We start from the raw sequence: 21,581 nt of genomic DNA on the forward strand, positions 1-21,581 counted from the left end.
TGGAGGCTGCAGGGTGGAGGCTGCAGGGTGGAGGCTGCAGGGTGGAGGCTGCCTGACCCCTGAACAGACCCTGATCCGGCTCAGTCGGGTCCCAGCAGGTTAACGGTCGGTTGGATGCTGAACCAGGAAGTAGTTTTCTGCTGTCAGCAGGAAATGCCCCGCCCCTCTCACACACGGCGCTCCGCACATCCTGCTCACTTCTGCATGTGTGTCCCTGCAGACAGCTGTGTCTCTGCATCAGGTAACCAACCGCTCTTTCCTTCCTGTCGGCCTCTTTCTGCCGGTCCAAACTCAGCCGGTTCTGTCCGTCTGCCGCTCTGCTTCCTGCATCCGAACGGCTTCATGATGACAGGAAACCGACCGACCGCCTGATCGCGGCTCTGACTGCTTCACTGACTGCTTTACTGACTGCTTTACTGACTCTGCATCTTAGTTCACTGCATAGAAAACAAACAGGAATTCACTGCAAAAATTTATAATTCTTGAAATAAGAGTATTTTCCTTCGATTTAAGAAGCTTAGAGAGACAATCTGCCTACAGAATAAGATTATTTATGTTTAAGATCAGAAAGAAATGCTTCAAGATCTTATTTTTGTTGTATAATCATGAACTTATATTACTTTAAGGGCAGAAATACTCAGATCATCATAATTATTTGCTTAAATAAACCAGATCTAAGAATGATTCACTGATTTTTTTTAGATCAATTCTTCTCTGAAATTTGTAAGCGTGATGCAATCTTAAAATCCTCCATGATGGAGTCAGACTGACCTGGTCGGTCTACACATTTTACACCTCTTGTTACTTTTAGATTCAACTTTAACTTTAATGTTTTATTTTAGCTGCAACACTGATAGACTGATAGACAGAAACAGAATAAAGGGGAAGTAAATCTGCCTCTGAACTTCTGCTGGATTATCAAACACAGAGCTTCAGAAATATTCCCAGTTCTGCTCGTTCCTCATCATCCCGCCACTCAGACGGTGACAAGTAGCAAAACTTCACGAAAGAAAATGTCCAAAACTTTTAGTTATTTAATCAAATTAAACAAGAGTTTAAAAAATGGGGCAGAAGGGAATCTTTTCTAAACCATTTCTCAGCGTGTGATTAATGTTTGATGGAACAGAGTGAACTAGTGATAATATCTACTTTTCCAGCTAAGCTGTTAGCCACACTGCTAATCTGAAGGTCTCAGGTTTGGTTCTGCAGATTATTAATCTGGATTAATGTGTTCAGGGAAGGAGGGACGCTAAAAGCGGGACCTACGGCCCGTTTCCGTTTCTGGAGGTGCTGAAGTTCTGCTTTCATAGAAACCAGTCTGAGATGAAGGTCTGGATATTAGTTTTATTCTTTTATTTTCTTAAGTTAAACGTTGCGCTCTGGATGCCTCAGCCTGATGGACAGAGGTGGACGGTTGATGACCTCTGGTCCTAAAGGTCACAGAGAGGAAGGCCTCGTTCAGGTGTAGGTATTGGTAAAGACCAACATAACTTATTTAGATCATCTTGTGGTCCGTTCTTCTCTCTGTGGTTCTTCATCAGTCTGCTGCTTCTGCTGCCGGTTCCACAGAGGGCCTCCCACCCCACAGTCTCCTGGTTCCTACTAGCCTATAGATTTAGGAAATGTGGGGCCCCAGGGGGCCCTCTGAAAACAGCCCCATTCTCCAGATAGAGAAATGTTAATAGAATAGACATCCATTATCTGTTCTAGGTTGTGTCCCTCTCTTCTTGTCCCTTTTCTTCTTGTTTTCCTCTCTATGTTTTGTACTCAGCTGACTTTTCATGCTGTCTCTAAAGGAATGAAAGATTTTTTCCAAGCACTAAGCTCACTTAGCTGATTGCTCCTTCCTGTGTTTCCAAAAAGGCCAAAGTAAATAACCCAGTCCTTCTTTTCACTGTAGACAAGCCATGATCTGCTTATCTGTTCTCCATTTTTCATTTGGATGAAATAATAGCTGCATGAATCATGACAGCAGACAAGATAGAGGAGAGCAGGAGGCGGGGTTACCAATCTACTCGCTCTGGAGAGCAGAGTTCGCTGCTTTTAGATGTTGTCTCCAAAGTCTCCAGTAGCAGAAAAAAGTCTCTAGATTTGGCGCTAGGAGCTTTTTAGAAATCAAAGTGCTAGAGGGGTCTGAAAAGTGGCTAAATATAGCGACTAAAGCGCTAAGTTGGCAACACTGCTCTTTGCATGGTTTGTTTTCAAATGGTTTGCTGCTGTCTGTTTGGACCTTTCTGAACATGTGCAGCAAATGGACTGATCCAATATGGTGGACACTGAAGGGGGGGGGGCTGAGACACACTTAATATTATCAGCGTTCTGATGGCATTTTAGCCAAAGGATTTTTATCAAAAACATAATTAATGAGCAGAAATCAGGAATATTTGTATTAACCATACATGGGGCCCCCAGGAACCAGGGGCCCTAGGAAACTGCCTACTATTACCTAATGGTAAATCCCCCGCTGCCTCCAGCTTCAATATTCGCTCCTGTCGTGACCTTCACTGTCGTGACCTTTACTGAGGCCTGTAGGGCCTGAATTGGAGCTCTGACTGTGACGTCCCCTCCAGGGGCCCTCCAGGGGCCACTGGCAGCTGTCAGAGACTGGTGCTTAATGAAGGAAAACTCTCAGATGTTTGGAAATGACTGTAATGGTCTCCAGTTGCTGGCATTGCAGTGACCCTCCAAAGACCAGCTGCAGTTAACGATGTGAAACACCTGGATGAAGCTTCCTCTCTAGCCTGGCTTAATTGTTTTATTCAGGTATTAAAATCACATCATTTATTAACAGATAAAAACAGATTATTGCTGTCATGATCTGATTGATTAGAAGACCCCCCCGCAGAGAAACACGGCTACGATGAGGCAGATTCTGCTCAGGGCCCCTTTAAGTCTAAGTTAAAGTCTACCACTGATATCTTTTCATCTACCATGTTTCCATAGCATGATTCTACCTCCACCATGTATTAAAGTGCAGCGTAAGCTCACTTTTTTATTATTTGGCCCCCAAGGTTAAATGAGAGCTTTTTCAAACTGACCAACTTCCTGTTCTGTCTCCCCTAATGGCCGATGGTAAAAAAAAAAGAAAAATTCTTCATCATAAAGATTTTATTTAGTAATATTTATTTTCCAGTGTTCCTCCATAAAGACCAGATCTGTGGAGCAAACCACTAGCAGTTGTCCTGTTTTATGCTAAAGTGATTAAAGGAGTCCTAACCTGGTATTTTATTGACACAATCCTTCTGAAGTCTTTACATTTATATTTACTCATTTTCACCTCTTTTAATTCCCTGTTTTTTATGTTGGTAGGCTTAAGAATTTTACCTCTGTCTATGCATGTTTATCCTGGGGTAGCGTTAGCAGCATTAGCAGTTAGCTATGGTTGGTTAATCATTGTTTCTGGACTTTGACACAAAAAGTCACAAATCACAATCAGCCTGCGGTGGATGGTTGGAATGGTGGGAGAGCTGATAACCAGGGGGGCTAATGTTAGCATTGTGATAGCAAGGAGGGCTAATGTTAGCATGGTGAGAGCTAGAATGGGTAATGTTAGCATGGTGATAGCTAGGAGGGCTAATGTTAGCATGGTGATAGCTAGGATGGGTAATGTTAGCATGGTGATAGCTAGGAGGGCTAATGTTAGCATTGTGATAGCAAGGAGGGCTAATGTTAGCATGGTGAGAGCTAGAATGGGTAATGTTAGCATGGTGATAGCTAGGAGGGCTAATGTTAGCATGGTGAGAGCTAGAATGGGTAATGTTAGCATGGTGATAGCTAGGAGGGCTAATGTTAGCATGGTGATAGCTAGGATGGGTAATGTTAGCATGGTGATAGCTAGGAGGGCTAATGTTAGCATTGTGATAGCAAGTAGGGCTAATGTTAGCATGGTGAGAGCTAGAATGGGTAATGTTAGCATGGTGATAGCTAGGAGGGCTAATGTTAGCATGGTGAGAGCTAGAATGGGTAATGTTAGCATGGTGATAGCTAGGAGGGCTAATGTTAGCATTGTGATAGCAAGGAGGGCTAATGTTAGCATGGTGAGAGCTAGAATGGGTAATGTTAGCATGGTGATAGCTAGGAGGGCTAATGTTAGCATGGTGATAGCTAGGATGGGTAATGTTAGCATGGTGATAGGCAAGATGGGGAATGTTAGCATGGTGATAGCAAGGAGGGCTAATGTTAGCATGGTGATAGCTAGGATAGGTAATGTTAACATGGTGATAGCTAGGAGGGCTAATGTTAGCATGGTGATAGCTAGGAGGGCTAATGTTAGCATGGTGATAGCTAGGAGGGCTAAGGTTAGCATGGTGATAGCTAGGATGGGTAATGTTAGCATGGTGATAGCTAGGATGGGTAATGTTAGCATGGTGATAGGCAAGATGGGGAATGTTAGCATGGTGATAGCTAGGATGGGTAATGTTAGCATGGTGATAGGCAAGATGGGGAATGTTAGCATGGTGATAGCAAGGAGGGCTAATGTTAGCATGGTGATAGCTAGGATAGGTAATGTTAACATGGTGATAGCTAGGAGGGCTAATGTTAGCATGGTGATAGCTAGGAGGGCTAATGTTAGCATGGTGATAGCTAGGAGGGCTAAGGTTAGCATGGTGATAGCTAGGATGGGTAATGTTAGCATGGTGATAGCTAGGAGGGCTAATGTTAGCATGGTGATAGCCAGGATGGGTAATGTTAGCATGGTGATAGCTAGGAGGGCTAATGTTAGCATGGTGATAGCTAGGAGGGCTAATGTTAGCATGGTGATAGCTAGGAGGGCTAAGGTTAGCATGGTGATAGCTAGGATGGGTAATGTTAGCATGGTGATAGCTAGGATGGGTAATGTTAGCATGGTGATAGGCAAGATGGGGAATGTTAGCATGGTGATAGCTAGGATGGGTAATGTTAGCATGGTGATAGGCAAGATGGGGAATGTTAGCATGGTGATAGCAAGGAGGGCTAATGTTAGCATGGTGATAGCTAGGATAGGTAATGTTAACATGGTGATAGCTAGGAGGGCTAATGTTAGCATGGTGATAGCTAGGAGGGCTAATGTTAGCATGGTGATAGCTAGGAGGGCTAAGGTTAGCATGGTGATAGCTAGGATGGGTAATGTTAGCATGGTGATAGCTAGGAGGGCTAATGTTAGCATGGTGATAGCCAGGATGGGTAATGTTAGCATGGTGATAGCTAGGAGGGCTAATGTTAGCATGGTGATAGCCAGGATGGGTAATGTTAGCATGGTGATAGCTAGGAGGGCTGATGTTAGCATGGTGATAGCTAGGAGGGCTAATGTTAGCATGGTGATAGCTAGGAGGGCTGATGTTAGCATGGTGATAGCTAGGAGGGCTAATGTTAGCATGGTGATAGCTAGGAGGGCTAATGTTAGCATGGTGATAGCTAGGAGGGCTAATGTTAGCATGGTGATAGCCAGGATGGGTAATGTTAGCATGGTGATAGCTAGGAGGGCTGATGTTAGCATGGTGATAGCTAGGAGGGCTGATGTTAGCATGGTGATAGCTAGGAGGGCTAATGTTAGCATGGTGATAGCTAGGAGGGCTAATGTTAGCATGGTGATAGCTTGGAGGGCTAATATTAACATATCTCCTCCTGGAATGATGTCAGTGAAGGAGGAGGACCAAAGTCGGGCTCGGTGGAGAATCCCAGTAATCCCAGTGATCCCAGTCATTCTGTATAATAGTTCTAATGTTGGAAATGTTAATCCCTTTATCGTCCCATGATGGAGAAATTCCGTCTCTGCCTTTAACCCCTCGCCTTTGGGAGCAGTGGGCTGCCATTGTGCGGCACCCGGGGAGCAGTGTGGGGTTAAGGGTCTTGCTCAGGGACCCAGAGTGGCAGTCTGTGGGGATCGAACCGGGTACTGGCAACCCTAGGCCAACACTCCCAGTGCATTGATGGGTTTTCTCTGGGTACTCCAGCTTTCTGCTGCAGTGTGAAAACCAGTGTTGTGCCTGAACGCGTTCATTGAACCAAAGTTCATGAACTCGTTCATATTTTGGGCGAACGTGAACTGAACGTACTGCATTACTGCCTGATGAACGTTATTGTGAACTCGTTCATTCTGGTGTCTGTGAACGGCACGCTCTCTCAGTTCAGCTCCGTTCAATAGGTTGCCAGATTTCTATAGAGCCCTCCAGGCGAAACCCCGGCTAAATCACACCGTAAACAGGCCTTAATATGTAGCGGGAAAAACACCCAATCTGGCAACAGCAGCTACCAGCGTCGTAGCCTACAGCCGCGTGCGTCATCAAAACAAAATGCAGCGTGGAAGCCACAGCAGCATGGAGGCGACCGTGGAGGCGACAAAGCAGCAGTATGATCACTTAAAACAGGTTTATGACCAGGTGGTCGGTGAGGATGATGGCAACAATCGTACATTTCTCTGCAAACTTTGCCCGCCGGCTTTCAGTAAAAAAATCCGCACTTAAACCAGCCTGGTATAATTTTCCAGGATTCCTTTTTAGTATGTACTGAAATGGAATTTCAAATTGAAAAAATTATTCAAATTAAAAAAACATTTGCACCTTAAAGACTACTTTCCTATTTTTCTTTTAATAATTCCTCATAAAAAAGACCATTCAAGCAGCACATTGTTCCTGATGTTTTTGAGAATATACTGTAGGGGTGAAAGCTGCAGCTGCTACTAGTGTGAAGTGAATGGACAGCAACAAAGCGTTAAAGCAACAATGGGGAAATGCTGTCCCCTCCATGCTAATGTAAACCCTGGTTGGATAAGGATTCAAAACTGGATATGAAGATGAAATCTGACACACAGTTTCAGAGTTACAACTGATAAAATAATTGCTGTCTGTGGTTCTACAGGAGGCTATGGTGTAATTGAGCAATATATGAAAAAAATAAAAGAACTATGAAGTAGTTCATTTTTTGGAACTGTGAAATTATGAACTATGAACTGAACTAGTTCATTTTAAAATGTGTGAACTGAACTTTGAACTAGTTCACGTAGAAAGAGAACTTTCCAACACTGGTGAAAACCTTCTGATGAGGTTAGCTGGTCTCTGTGGTCCCTGGAGGTGAACATGGTTACCATGACAGTCTCTCCCAGGCATTGAGTGGACGATATAAAAGCAATAATCTGTCGTAAGGTTTCTGGTATGAACTGGAATAATTCAGTGCAGCTTTGAAGGCTAGAGATCAAAGAGATCTCAGCCCCACAGCAGAAACCACTGACCCGCTGCGTTCACACCATGTCCCCACACGTCTGACCAAACCTTCAGCCTCTAGCTGTTTGCTCCACCTCTGCTCTGACAAGGTGGATGAGGAACCCGCGCTGCAGCTGGTACAGGAAGTGCAGTCAAATGGCTTCCTTAGACCCGCTCAGTTACTTCCTGACTGATTCAGGTGAAAATGCAAAGAAGCGTGAAGAACTCCAACCTGCTCTGTGACTCACTTTAGCCACCATCAGAGGTGATGCTGCAAACTAACCTCCCACAGGTCTGAACACCTGCTGAGTCACCACCTGCTTCAGGATCCATTCCCCCCGTCTCCTCTGGCAGGTCAAAGGGCGCAGGGTGGAGGTTTGGTTGTTCCTAGATGTTCCTCTCAGCGGTCATGGACAGATCAGACCATGGAGGGATTAGTCTGCTCACTCCAATCATTCGTCTGTTTGGAGGAATCTTTAAAAAGCGACTCTCCTCTGCTGTAAACAGACCTTCCAGAACACCTTCAATCCAGATCTGCTCTTCTGTGTGTTTATTAAACAAACACCTCCTACATTTATGCAGAGACAGACTTTAGTTTTTACCTCATGCATTTTTTTCAACCAAGTAAACAGTGGCCTGCAGTAACGCTCCAGTGCGTCCCTCTGTAGGCCGAGTCGTCTGCGTCGATGAAAGGAGGCGGGGTTATGGTTGTAGAGAAGGGGGCGGGGTTATGGTTGTAGAGAAGGGGGCGGGGTTATGGTTGTAGAGACCCCTGAGGAGAAGGTTCTTCACACATTTAGTGACTTTCAGAAGAACTGAGGAACAAACAACCTCTGAATTAAACGGAATTAAACGAGGTTCATTAGTCAGAATGAAGCAGCGAATAAAGGCTGTGAATAAAGGCCATAACTGCTTTAAGCTTGGAGGATAAAGGCCTCAGAGGGAGAATATCCTGTATGAAGGTTTCAGGGCTTCAGAGATAGAAACAGAGACGTATTCTGATCACCTGTGGCCCTGAAATACTGGTCTCTGTTTCTACTGGTCCCTGAATAACCAGCAGCAGCTGATCTCTGCCACCATGCTTCTGATCACAGCCAGGTGCAAGTTTAAGGTGTTAGAGTCTAAAACTTTCTTCTCTACGTCTTTAAATCGGACCAACTGGAGTTACAGCTTTTCTCCAGATTGTTTGTTTGTCCACAAACGAACCCAAAGATGTCAAAGGTGAAAGGTCACGCTCAATAAATCTGATTTTATTCTGCATTTAAAGCAGCTCAGGCTTTCAGCGCATTTCCTGTTGTCTGGGAGTTTAGCAGTGGAGGCTGGTCGAGTTTTCTCCAGGGGGCGCTATAACTTCCAAATAATCTATAAATCCCAGCGATATATTTCTATGATTCCCAACAACAACAAACTACATTCTGTCCATGCTGGGTCAGATCCTGACCTTTGATAAAGGAGGCAGAATACAGCGTTACGCTTGGATTTGTTCATCATGGAGCCCAGGAGGCGAATGAAGACCAACACCAAATAGAAAACTTTAAATTGAAAATATATTAGCACCATAGAGAGCGTTCTGACCAGCTGTCTCTCTCTGTGGTGTGGAGGCTGCAGAGCTTCTGACTGGAAGAATGTGAGGAGGGTGGTGAGGACAGCGGAAGGAATCACTGGGGCTCCTCTTCCCTCCATTAAGGACATTTCATCACAGCGCTGTGTGTCCCGAGCCCGTAATATCATCAAAGACCCCTCACACCCCCACCATGGACTGTTCTCCCTGCTGCCCTCTGGAAAGAGGTTCCGCAGCATCCGCTGCAGATCCACCAGGTTGTGCAACAGCTTCTTCCCCACTGCCATCAGACTGTTGAACCTTTGATCCACAATCCGAACTCTGCACCTATTGCACATTATCGGGCATCAAATGCTGCTGAACTTTTAACTTTTAGCCCTTTAAATTGTTCATCTCATTGTATTTTTCAATAACGCATTTTTTGCACAAATGCCATTTTGCACTGAACCACTGCAACTTGCACACTGTCTCTTATCCTCTGCACTGTTCACACTTTGACCACTGCTGCACTTTTTGTATTTTTCTATAACTCGTGCCATTGTGAAATATCAATGCAACGTTCATAAGCTGTATGTAACGCAATTTCGTTCTGTATGCACCCTGTGCATACAAAATGACAAATAAAGAAGTCTAAGTCTAAGTCTAAGTCATATTAATGTTCAAAACAAACAGAAACAATATTAACAGTGAGATGACAACATCTAATAAACAAGAAATCACAATTTAAAACTTTCAGTCCTTCCAAAATCCTAAAGATCATTTAATTGGGATTTTTTCCAAACGGGAATAACAAAATGAGTCCAAAAAAAAAAAAAAGAAATATATCAGATTAAACATTCTTCATTAATTTAAATTAGTTTAAATTCGCCTTTGAATCCTCATCAATTCAGTTCTATTCAGTTTATTTCTATAGCTCCAATTCACATCATGTCATCTCAGGTCACTTTATAGATCCACATCAACCAGATCATCCAGTCAGATTGATTCAAAGTTTTCTATCTAAGGAAAACCAGTTGATTGCATCGACTCATTGACTCTTCAGCAATCCCTGACACTAAGCATGCTTGTAGCGACAGTGGAGAGAAAAAACTCCCTTTGAACAGGAAGAAACCTCCAGCAGAACCAGGCTCAGTGTGAGCGGCCATCTGCTGAGGCCCACTGGGGTTCAAGGAGACAGAAGCAGACATAGAAAAAGAAGCATAGATACAAAAGGCAACTGTCAACCAGCTCCACAGGCGGCCCCGTCCAGGAAACACACAGCCAGGCAGACGAGCTCCAAGTTTAGGTGCTTCTAAGAGGCTGCCTGTTCTCTGATGACAGTTGGCAGCCGCTCCTCAGGCCGCTCCTCAGGCCGCCTGCGGCCGCTCCTCAGGCCGCCTGCAGCCGCTCCTCAGGCCGCCTGCAGCCGCTCCTCAGGCCGCCTGCAGCTGCTCCTCAGGCCGCTCCTCAGGCCGCCTGCAGCCGCTCCTCAGGCCGCTCCTCAGGCCGCCTGCAGCCGCTCCTCAGGCCGCTCCTCAGGCCGCCTGCAGCCGCTCCTCAGGCCGCTCCTCAGGCCGCCTGCAGCCGCTCCTCAGGCCGCTCCTCAGGCCGCCTGCAGCCGCTCCTCAGGCCGCTCCTCAGGCCGCCTGCAGCCGCTCCTCAGGCCGCTCCTCAGGCCGCCTGCAGCCGCTCCTCAGGCCGCTCCTCAGGCCGCCTGCAGCCGCTCCTCAGGCCGCTCCTCAGGCCGCCTGCAGCCGCTCCTCAGGCCGCTCCTCAGGCCGCCTGCAGCTGCTCCTCAGGCCGCTCCTCAGGCCGCCTGCGGCCGCTCCTCAGGCCGCTCCTCAGGCCGCCTGCGGCCGCTCCTCAGGCCCCCTGCAGCCGCTCCTCAGGCCGCCAGCGGCCGCTCCTCAGGCCACCTGCGGCCGCTCCTCAGGCCGCTCCTCAGGCCGCTCCTCAGGCCGCCTGCGGCCGCTCCTCAGGCCCCCTGCAGCCGCTCCTCAGGCCGCCAGCGGCCGCTCCTCAGGCCGCTCCTCAGGCCCCCTGCAGCCGCTCCTCAGGCCGCCAGCGGCCGCTCCTCAGGCCGCCTGCAGCCGCTCCTCAGGCCGCCTGCAGCCGCTCCTCAGGCCGCCTGCAGCCGCTCCTCAGGCCGCCTGCGGCCGCTCCTCAGGCCGCCAGCGGCCGCCTCCTCAGGCCGCCTGCAGCCGCTCCTCAGGCCGCCTGCAGCCGCTCCTCAGGCCGCCTGCAGCCGCTCCTCAGGCCGCCTGCAGCCGCTCCTCAGGCCGCCTGCAGCCGCTCCTCAGGCCGCCTGCAGCCGCTCCTCAGGCCGCCTGCGGCCGCCCCTCAGGCCGCCAGCGGCCGCCCCTCAGGCCGCCTGCGGCCGCTCCTCAGGCCGCCTGCAGCCGCTCCTCAGGCCGCCTGCAGCCGCTCCTCAGGCCGCCTGCAGCCGCTCCTCAGGCCGCCTGCAGCCGCTCCTCAGGCCGCCTGCAGCCGCCCCTCAGGCCGCCTGCAGCCGCTCCTCAGGCCGCCTGCAGCCGCTCCTCAGGCCGCCTGCAGCCGCTCCTCAGGCCGCCTGCAGCCGCTCCTCAGGCCGCCTGCAGCCGCCCCTCAGGCCGCCAGCGGCCGCTCCTCAGGCCGCTCCTCAGGCCGCTCCTCAGGCCGCCTGGCAGTAAAGTGCTGATTGGATCTGATCTGACCACAGAGGGACTGTGAGCTGTTATCAGTGCTCTGATAGCACAGCAGCATCCAGTCAGGCTGACAGCTCAGGCTCAGACGGGGGAGGAGGGCCAGGCCAGCTCTGCTCAGGGATTAGGACAAGCTCCTTGGAGCATTTACATGTGAATAGATCCTGGGGCTGCCCCCCCCCCTCTCCCTCTCTGTCTCTCCTCACTCGGCTCCTGACAGAAGGGAGAACCAAAGGCAGGCAGCAGGGAGGGAAACGAGTTCCTCACGGTTACCAAAAACAAACTTTGCAGGAAGAAGTTGGAGGTTCTGTTTAGAGAGCTTCTGCTGCCAACGGCTGAGGATCAGAAGGTAAGCATGGCTGCGTCCTTCCATTGGCTCTGGTTTCTGAGGGTGGGGGGGGTGATCTTCAATGCTCTGTCCTACAATGAAAGCAGATGGGACCGGTCCACTCTGGCAGGGGGTGGGGGGAGGAAGGCCTCTGTTGGCTCCTTTCAAACTGCAGCAGGTCCTCAGAATCATGGCTGCTTGGTAACGTCAAGTCATGGTTGATCTCTGCTCTTTATTAATCAGATGTTTCTGGCAGGTTTGATGCGTTAACCGTTAAAGCGAACAGCTTGGAACCGTCGGCCTGCTTCCTAACCCCACATGTTCTGTTTTCCCAACCAGTTATCCTGATTCCCATGACTTTAATACTTCAACCATAAAAACACAAACTAGTCATAGAACTCCGGTCCTGCAGGTTCGACCCAATCACACCTCTGATCTGGTCTGGCTGTAGCCGCTTTTAAATAAAAACTACTTACTATAAAAAAAACTTAACAGAAAACATTTGATTAACAAATCTTCATTAGTTCCCCATTAAAATAAATAATTAATAAATAATCTGACATATAGTTTCATTTACTTTGATGCTGTAATCCAGGGAGAGTAGATTTAATCCTAGTTTAGTTCTGATTGGGCCCATTGGACTAATGACATAGATGATGATGATGATGATGATGATGATGATGATGATGATGATGATGATGATGGTGATGATGATGTCGACGATGATGATGATGATGATGTTGACGATGATAATGATGATGGTGGTGATGATGATGATGGTGGTGATGATGATGATGATGGTGGTGGTGGCACTGAATGACCTCCGTCTGCTTCTTGATTTCATTTTATACAGATACCACATTTTTTTTGCAGTGGATAAAAGTCTGATCATCTAGTGGTTCTAGATCTATTCTCCTGAATAACTGCTCCAGTCCTCCTCAGGTCGTGGTTCTGAATGACACGTTTCAGCTGATGGATCAAAGAAACATCAGCTCTTCATCCAGTGTCCTTCTCACTTGAAAAACATAATCTGCTTCTGATTCTGCTGTATCCGTAGAATCAGAATGAAAGGTCCTGTAGTCAGAGCGGCCTTGTAGTCGGATTGCCTGTAGTCAGAGCGGCCTTGTAGTCGGATTGCCTGTAGTCAGAGCGCTTGTAGTCAGAGCGCCTGTAGTCAGAGCGGCCTTGTAGTCGGATTGCCTGTAGTCAGAGCGCTTGTAGTCAGAGCGCCTGTAGTCGGAGCGCTTGGAGTCAGAGCGCCTGTAGTCGGAGCGCTTGGAGTCAGAGCGCCTGTAGTCGGAGCGCTTGGAGTCGGAGCGCCTGTAGTCAGAGCGCTTGTAGTCAGAGCGCCTGTAGTCAGAGCGCCTGTAGTCAGAGCAGCCTTGTAGTCAGAGCGCCTGTAGTCAGAGCGCCTGTAGTCAGAGCGCTTGTAGTCAGAGCGCCTGTAGTCAGAGCGCCTGTAGTCAGAGCGCCTGTAGTCAGAGCGCCTGTAGTCAGAGCGCTTGTAGTCAGAGCGCCTGTAGTCAGAGCGCTTGTAGTCAGAGCGCCTGTAGTCAGAGCGCCTGTAGTCAGAGTGCCTGTAGTCAGAGCGCCTGTAGTCAGAGCGCCTGTAGTCAGAGCGGCCTTGTTGTCAGAGCGCCTGTAGTCAGAGCGGCCTTGTAGTCGGATTGCCTGTAGTCAGAGCGCCTTGTAGTCAGAGCGCCTGTAGTCAGAGCGCTTGTAGTCAGAGCGCCTGTAGTCAGAGCGCTTGTAGTCAGAGCGCCTGTAGTCAGAGCGCTTGCAGTCAGAGCGCCTGTAGTCAGAGCGGCCTTGTAGTCGGATTGCCTGTAGTCAGAGTGCTTGGAGTCAGAGCGCTTGTAGTCGGATTGCCTGTAGTCAGAGCGCCTGTAGTCAGAGCGGCCTTGTAGTCGGAGCGCCTGTAGTCAGAGCGGCCTTGCAGTCAGAGCGCCTGTAGTCAGAGCGGCCTTGCAGTCAGAGCGCCTGTAGTCAGAGCGCTTGCAGTCAGAGCGCCTGTAGTCAGAGCGCCTGTAGTCAGAGCGGCCTTGCAGTCAGATTGCCTGTAGTCAGAGCGCCTGTAGTCAGAGCGGCCTTGCAGTCAGAGCGCCTGTAGTCAGAGCGGCCTTGCAGTCAGAGCGCCTGTAGTCAGAGCGGCCTTGCAGTCAGAGCGCCTGTAGTCAGAGCGCCTGTAGTCAGAGCGCCTGTAGTCAGAGCGGCCTTGTAGTCGGATTGCCTGTAGTCAGAGTGCTTGGAGTCAGAGCGCCTGTAGTCAGAGCGGCCTTGTAGTCGGAGCGCCTGTAGTCAGAGCGGCCTTGCAGTCAGATTGCCTGTAGTCAGAGCGCCTGTAGTCAGAGCGGCCTTGCAGTCAGAGCGCCTGTAGTCAGAGCGGCCTTGCAGTCAGAGCGCCTGTAGTCAGAGCGGCTGTAGTCAGAGCGCTTGGAGTCAGAGCGCTTGTAGTCAGAGCGCCTGTAGTCAGAGCGCCTGTAGTCAGAGTGGCCTTGCAGTCAGAGCGCCTGTAGTCAGAGCGCCTGTAGTCAGAGCGGCCTTGTAGTCGGAGCGCCTGTAGTCAGAGCGGCCTTGCAGTCAGAGCGCCTGTAGTCAGAGTGCTTGGAGTCAGAACGCCTGTAGTCAGAGCGGCCTTGTAGTCGGAGCGCCTGTAGTCAGAGCGGCCTTGCAGTCAGAGCGCCTGTAGTCAGAGCGGCCTTGCAGTCAGAGCGCCTGTAGTCAGAGCGCTTGCAGTCAGAGCGCCTGTAGTCGGATTGCCTGTAGTCAGAGCGGCCTTGTAGTCAGAGCGCCTGTAGTCAGAGCGCTTGCAGTCAGAGCGCCTGTAGTCAGAGCGCCTGTAGTCAGAGCGGCCTTGTAGTCGGATTGCCTGTAGTCAGAGCGCCTGTAGTCAGAGCGGCCTTGTAGTCAGAGCGCCTGTAGTCAGAGCGCTTGCAGTCAGAGCGCCTGTAGTCAGAGCGGCCTTGTAGTCGGAGCGCCTGTAGTCAGAGCGGCCTTGCAGTCAGATTGCCTGTAGTCAGAGCGCCTGTAGTCAGAGCGGCCTTGTAGTCGGAGCGCCTGTAGTCAGAGCGGCCTTGCAGTCAGAGCGCCTGTAGTCAGAGTGCTTGGAGTCAGAACGCCTGTAGTCAGAGCGGCCTTGTAGTCGGAGCGCCTGTAGTCAGAGCGGCCTTGCAGTCAGAGCGCCTGTAGTCAGAGCGGCCTTGCAGTCAGAGCGCCTGTAGTCAGAGCGCTTGCAGTCAGAGCGCCTGTAGTCGGATTGCCTGTAGTCAGAGCGGCCTTGTAGTCAGAGCGCCTGTAGTCAGAGCGGCCTTGTAGTCAGAGCGCCTGTAGTCAGAGCGCTTGCAGTCAGAGCGCCTGTAGTCAGAGCGCCTGTAGTCAGAGCGCCTGTAGTCAGAGCGGCCTTGTAGTCGGATTGCCTGTAGTCAGAGCGCCTGTAGTCAGAGCGGCCTTGTAGTCAGAGCGCCTGTAGTCAGAGCGCTTGCAGTCAGAGCGCCTGTAGTCAGAGCGCCTGTAGTCAGAGCGCCTGTAGTCAGAGCGGCCTTGTAGTCGGATTGCCTGTAGTCAGAGTGCTTGGAGTCAGAGCGCCTGTAGTCAGAGCGGCCTTGCAGTCAGAGCGCCTGTAGTCAGAGCGGCCTTGCAGTCAGAGCGCCTGTAGTCAGAGCGGCCTTGCAGTCAGAGCGCCTGTAGTCAGAGCGGCCTTGCAGTCAGAGCGCCTGTAGTCAGAGCGCTTGCAGTCAGAGCGCCTGTAGTCAGAGCGCCTGTAGTCAGAGCGGCCTTGCAGTCAGATTGCCTGTAGTCAGAGTGCTTGTAGTCAGAGCGGCCTTGCAGTCAGAGCGCCTGTAGTCAGAGCGCCTGTAGTCAGAGCGCTTGCAGTCAGAGTGCTTGTAGTCAGAGCGGCTGTAGTCAGAGCGGCCTTGTAGTCGGAGTACAGGCGCTCTGACTACAGGCGCTCTGACTACAGGCGCTCTGACTGCAAGGCCGCTCTGACTACAGGCGCTCTGACTGCAAGCGCTCTGACTACAGGCGCTCTGACTACAGGCGCTCTGACTACAGGCGCTCTGACTACAGGCGCTCTGACTGCAAGGCCGCTCTGACTACAGGCGCTCTGACTGCAAGCGCTCTGACTACAGGTGCTCTGACTATAGGTGCTCTGACTGCAAGCGCTCTGACTGCAAGCGCTCTGACTGCAGGCGCTCTGACTACAGGCGTTCCGAGTACAGGACCTTTCATTCTGATTCTACGGATACAGCAGAATCAGAAGCAAGTGAGAAGGACACTGGATGAAGCGCCTGTAGTCAGAGTGCCTGTAGTCAGAGCGCCTGTAGTCAGAGCGGCCTGTAGTCGGAGCGCCTGTAGTCAGAGCGGCCTTGTAGTCAGAGCGCCTGTAGTCAGAGCGGCCTGTAGTCGGAGCGCCTGTAGTCAGAGCGGCCTTGTAGTCAGAGCGCCTGTAGTCAGAGCGGCCTTGTAGTCGGAGCGCCTGTAGTCGGAGCACTTGTAGTCAGAGCGGCCTTGTAGTCAGAGTGCCTGTAGTCAGAGTGCTTGTAGTCAGAGCGCCGGTAGTCAGAGCGGCCTGTAGTTGGAGCGGCTGTAGTCGGAGTGCTTGTAGTCAGAGCGCCGGTAGTCAGACTGCTTGTAGTCAGAGCGCCTGTAGTCAGAGCGCCTGTAGTCAGAGCGGCCTTGTAATCGGAGCACCTGTAGTCAGAGCGGCCTTGTAGTCAGAGTGCCTGTAGTCAGAGCGGCCTTGTAGTCAGAGTGCCTGTAGTCAGAGCGGCCTTGTAGTCAGAGTGCCTGTAGTCAGAGCGGCCTTGCAGTCAGAGCGGTCTTGTAGTCAGAGCGGCTGTAGTCAGAGAGGCCCTGTAGTTAGAGTACTTGTACTCACAGCAACGAAAGTCAGATCCGCCCTGTAGTCAGAGCGACGGTAGTCAGAGCTACCCTGCAGTCGGAGTGCCTGCAGTTGGACCGGCTGTAGTCAGAGCGACGGTAGTCTAAGCGCCTGTAAATAGAGCTATAGACCCCTACAGGAGAAAGCTAATCACAGTGATCTAATGCAGATGATTGCTGAAACGGTAGACCACGCCCATTTGGTTGTGTAACGCTGACCTCATGATAACATCAGGAGTTTGTGTTTGGATGTTTTTTGTGGGGCTGTTTTTTGAAGTAGATGTTTCCCTCAGTACCTGCTAGTTTTTCCAGCGTTGGTCCTGTTGAAGGTTTAAGCAGGAGTGGCTGGTCTACATGCCTCTGCATCTGCTTTGGAAGCCAATCATTGACAGACATCAGCAATGATCTCATCACAGTCTGTGGTGTGACTGTAAATGAAGGATCTGACTCATTCTTTGATGGTTGAGGTTCTTCACAGACAGATAGTGACGTTCTTCAAAACTTTGAAGTTGGCTTTAAACTCAGCAGGGAGTCACTGCGTTACAGTCTGCAGCCATGTGACCCATGATGTTTGATCCATCTTCCTGCTTCAGTCACTGGTTCAGCTGATCCGTTTGGTTCGCTTGGCAGAGCTCTGAGGGGTTCAGGCGATGCAAATTTATTTAGGATTAAAGAAACGTTCTGTCTGAGTTTAAAGCAGATCCTTTATAGAGGTTCCTGGGAATTTAGAATCCAGCAGAGCTCACACAGTGGGCCTTATTTGGCCCCTGAGGGGCCAGATACATGCTGGGGGGGTGACCCAGTGGGGATCACCATATAAGGTCAGCCTACCTTCATTAAAAGGTGGTCTGACAAACGCAATACGGACACCATCAGAGGGGATTCGGGGGATTCTATCGGACAGATCAGCAGAACCAGCAGCAGAACCTGCAGCAGAACCACAGCAGAACCTGCAGCAGAACCTGCAGCAGAACCACAGCAGAACCAGCAGCAGAACCTGCAGCAGAACCACAGCAGAACCAGCAGCAGAACCTGCAGCAGAACCACAACAGAACCAGCAGCAGAACCACAGCAGAACCAGCAGCAGAACCTGCAGCAGAACCACAGCAGAACCAGCAGCAGAACCACAGCAGAACCAGCAGCAGAACCACAGCAGAACCTGCAGCAGAACCTGCAGCAGAACCACAGCAGAACCTGCAGCAGAACCTGCAGCAGAACCACAGCAGAACCAGCAGCAGAACCTGCAGCAGAACCACAACAGAACCAGCAGCAGAACCACAGCAGAACCTGCAGCAGAACCACAGCAGAACCAGCAGCAGAACCTGCAGCAGAACCACAGCAGAACCAGCAGCAGAACCACAGCAGAACCAGCAGCAGAACCACAGCAGAACCTGCAGCAGAACCTGCAGCAGAACCACAGCAGAACCTGCAGCAGAACCACAGCAGAACCAGCAGCAGTCGTTGAACTCTGTCCTCGACCTTCTTCCTCTTTCAGGTTGATTTCATTGGGTGAGGCAGAAAGTGAAACCATCAGCTTCTGTTTCTCCTCTAAAGCTCGTTGCTGTTGTTGTTTCGGGGAATTCAGGTTTTTATTCCAGCTTCCTGTGATTCCCAGTTGGATGATGAAGACAAATAGCAGAAAAATGGGCTCCCTGCTATGGCGGGTGGTAGAGCGCATTACACCTCTACCGGCTGTCGCTGGTTTGAGTCCCGGCCCTGCTGACCTTTGCTGAATGACTCTCCCCTCTCCTAACCCAGTTTCCTGTCTACACACATTAAAAAATGAACAAAATAAAGGCTCATAAAAATATCAGAAGGAAATCTGGAGGATTGCGTCACAGTGACTGAATTTCTATTGAATCAGGTGGAGCTGAAAGCTCGATAGAACTGGAAACCAGCTTGGTTCTGGTCCGCTTTGGTTCTGGTCCACTCCTGCGTTGTTCCACCTAGATTTCTAAATGAGTTCTGTTGTCCGTTTGGACCAGATCTACTCCTGCCAGGTCAGAGCCTCCTGAAGCTCGTCTCTGTGCTGCCTGGTTCTGTCAGATTGGGTCCAGTGGACCTCTGGGTACTCAGACGGTTCTATCTCCAGCCGTTCTTTGTGAGACCTTTGGTCCGAACCAGAGAGCCTTTTTGATGGATTAAAACTGATCTCTTTTGATGATGTCATTTATCAGCATCTTTTTAATTTCCATCTATATTGGACACAAATTAATTATTGGATTGGATTAAACTGTTGGAAGGAACCAGGAAGTCAGTGTTGGGAGGAAACGTGCATCCCCTTCCTGGATGCACCCTAACCCACCTCTGGTTTCTGTAACTGCTGCCTGCTGTCGGCTCTTCTAGATCGCTGTTATTCAATTAGAAAGAAGACAGAGACGGCCTGAAGCCACATGGACGGGGGGGCATCCAATCCTCTTACAGCACAGAGCAGACACACGCAGAGCCGAGCCGATTGGCTGCATTTAGCTAAGTCCTGAAGGGAAGCAGGCTAATTCTAGCTGCTCCCTACTAGTGTGTGTGTTTGCTCCTATTTGCCATCAGAGCGAGGACCATGTTGTCCTCACTTCCTCTTTTGCTAACGGTTCGCTTCAGGTCAGGAATCCCTGGCAATGCTTACGTTCATAAAGTTAACAGTTGCTAAGAAATATTAGATTCTCATCTCAGCAACAAGCTTCTCTTAATTATCAGCTCAACTTTATATGAACATTAAAACATAAATAATTCACACAAATACTAACTGTTTGGTCCAATGGTGAAAGAAAAGCACTAAAGGTGAATCAAACAGGTTCAGAAAGGGTTAAAATGACTCAAGCTCACGGTCCTCACTACATATAGACAAACCAGAATGGTGTGTGTGTGTGTGTCATTGTCTGGTTGATCATCTGGTTTTGGAGCCGTTACTCCGGCCTCCTGGATGATCAGCCTGGTTCTCCTCCTGGATCAGCCTGGTTCTCCTCCTGGATGATCAGGCTGGTTCTCCTCCTGGATGATCAGCCTGGTTCTCCTCCTGGATCAGCCTGGTTCTCCTCCTGGATGATCAGCCTGGTTCTCCTCCTGGATGATCAGGCTGGTTCTCCTCCTGGATGATCAGGCTGGTTCTCCTCCTGGATGATCAGGCTGGTTCTCCTCCTGGATGATCAGCCTGGTTCTCCTCCTGGATCAGGCTGGTTCTCCTCCTGGATGATCAGCCTGGTTCTCCTCCTGGATCAGCCTGGTTCTCCTCCTGGATGATCAGCCTGGTTCTCCTCCTGGATGATCAGGCTGGTTCTCCTCCTGGATGATCAGGCTGGTTCTCCTCCTGGATGATCAGCCTGGTTCTCCTCCTGGATGATCAGCCTGGTTCTCCTCCTGGATCAGCCTGGTTCTCCTCCTGGATGATCAGCCTGGTTCTCCTCCTGGATGATCAGCCTGGTTCTCCTCCTGGATGATCAGGCTGGTTCTCCTCCTGGATGATCAGCCTGGTTCTCCTCCTGGATGATCAGCCTGGTTCTCCTCCTGGATGATCAGCCTGGTTCTCCTCCTGGATGATCAGCCTGGTTCTCCTCCTGGATCAGCCTGGTTCTCCTCCTGGATGATCAGCCTGGTTCTCCTCCTGGATGATCAGCCTGGTTCTCCTCCTGGATCAGCCTGGTTCTCCTCCTGGATGATCAGCCTGGTTCTCCTCCTGGATGATCAGCCTGGTTCTCCTCCTGGATCAGGCTGGTTCTCCTCCTGGATGATCAGCCTGGTTCTCCTCCTGGATCAGCCTGGTTCTCCTCCTGGATGATCAGCCTGGTTCTCCTCCTGGATGATCAGCCTGGTTCTCCTCCTGGATGATCAGCCTGGTTCTCCTCCTGGATCAGGCTGGTTCTCCTCCTGGATGATCAGCCTGGTTCTCCTCCTGGATCAGGCTGGTTCTCCTCCTGGATGATCAGCCTGGTTCTCCTCCTGGATCAGCCTGGTTCTCCTCCTGGATGATCAGCCTGGTTCTCCTCCTGGATGATCAGGCTGGTTCTCCTCCTGGATGATCAGCCTGGTTCTCCTCCTGGATCAGGCTGGTTCTCCTCCTGGATGATCAGCCTGGTTCTCCTCCTGGATCAGCCTGGTTCTCCTCCTGGATGATCAGCCTGGTTCTCCTCCTGGATGATCAGCCTGGTTCTCCTCCTGGATGATCAGCCTGGTTCTCCTCCTGGATGATCAGCCTGGTTCTCCTCCTGGATGATCAGGCTGGTTCTCCTCCTGGATGATCAGCCTGGTTCTCCTCCTGGATGATCAGCCTGGTTCTCCTCCTGGATCAGGCTGGTTCTCCTCCTGGATGATCAGCCTGGTTCTCCTCCTGGATCAGCCTGGTTCTCCTCCTGGATGATCAGCCTGGTTCTCCTCCTGGATGATCAGCTGGTTCTCCTCCTGGATGATCAGCTGGTTCTCCTCCTGGATGATCAGGCTGGTTCTCCTCCTGGATGATCAGGCCTGGTTCTCCTCCTGGATGATCAGCCTGGTTCTCCTCCTGGATGATCAGCCTGGTTCTCCTCCTGGATATCAGCCTGGTTCTCCTCCTGGATGATCAGCCTGGTTCTCCTCCTGATGATCAGCCTGGTTCTCCTCCTGGATCAGCTGGTTCTCCTCCTGGATGATCAGCCTGGTTCTCCTCCTGGATGATCAGCCCTGGTTCTCCTCCTGGATGATCAGCCTGGTTCTCCTCCTGGATGATCAGCCTGGTTCTCCTCCTGGATCAGCCTGGTTCTCCTCCTGGATGATCAGCTGGTTCTCCTCCTGATGATCAGCCTGGTTCTCCTCCTGGATGATCAGCCTGGTTCTCCCTCCTGGATGATCAGGCTGGTTCTCCTCCTGGATGATCAGGCTGGTTCTCCTCCTGGATGATCAGCCTGGTTCTCCTCCTGGATGATCAGCCTGGTTCTCCTCCTGGATGATCAGCCTGGTTCTCCTCCTGGATGATCAGGCCTGGTTCTCCTCCTGGATGATCAGGCTGG

At 50.7% G+C, this 21,581-nt stretch overlaps 1 protein-coding gene across 2 annotated transcripts in view; it reads left to right on the plus strand.

Moving 5' to 3' along the window:
* The first annotated feature begins 138 nt into the window (after nt 1-138).
* The window catches only part of LOC119779324 (neuronal-specific septin-3-like), a 55,701-nt gene continuing 34,258 nt past the window's right edge, over nt 139-21,581 (plus strand). The window contains exon 1 of one of the 2 annotated variants that reach the window (XM_038278926.1): nt 139-241. In XM_038278926.1, the coding sequence (XP_038134854.1) occupies nt 154-241 (88 nt within the window). In that variant the 5' untranslated portion in view covers nt 139-153. Of the gene's footprint in view, nt 242-11,500; nt 11,749-21,581 lie in introns of those variants that run through there. The other variant, XM_038278927.1, reaches the window with a different exon arrangement.

The sequence above is a fragment of the Cyprinodon tularosa genome, unplaced genomic scaffold (genome assembly GCF_016077235.1).
Source record: "Cyprinodon tularosa strain WSP-4 unplaced genomic scaffold, ASM1607723v1 ctg1454, whole genome shotgun sequence".
NCBI classification, from domain to species: Eukaryota; Metazoa; Chordata; class Actinopteri; order Cyprinodontiformes; family Cyprinodontidae; genus Cyprinodon; species Cyprinodon tularosa.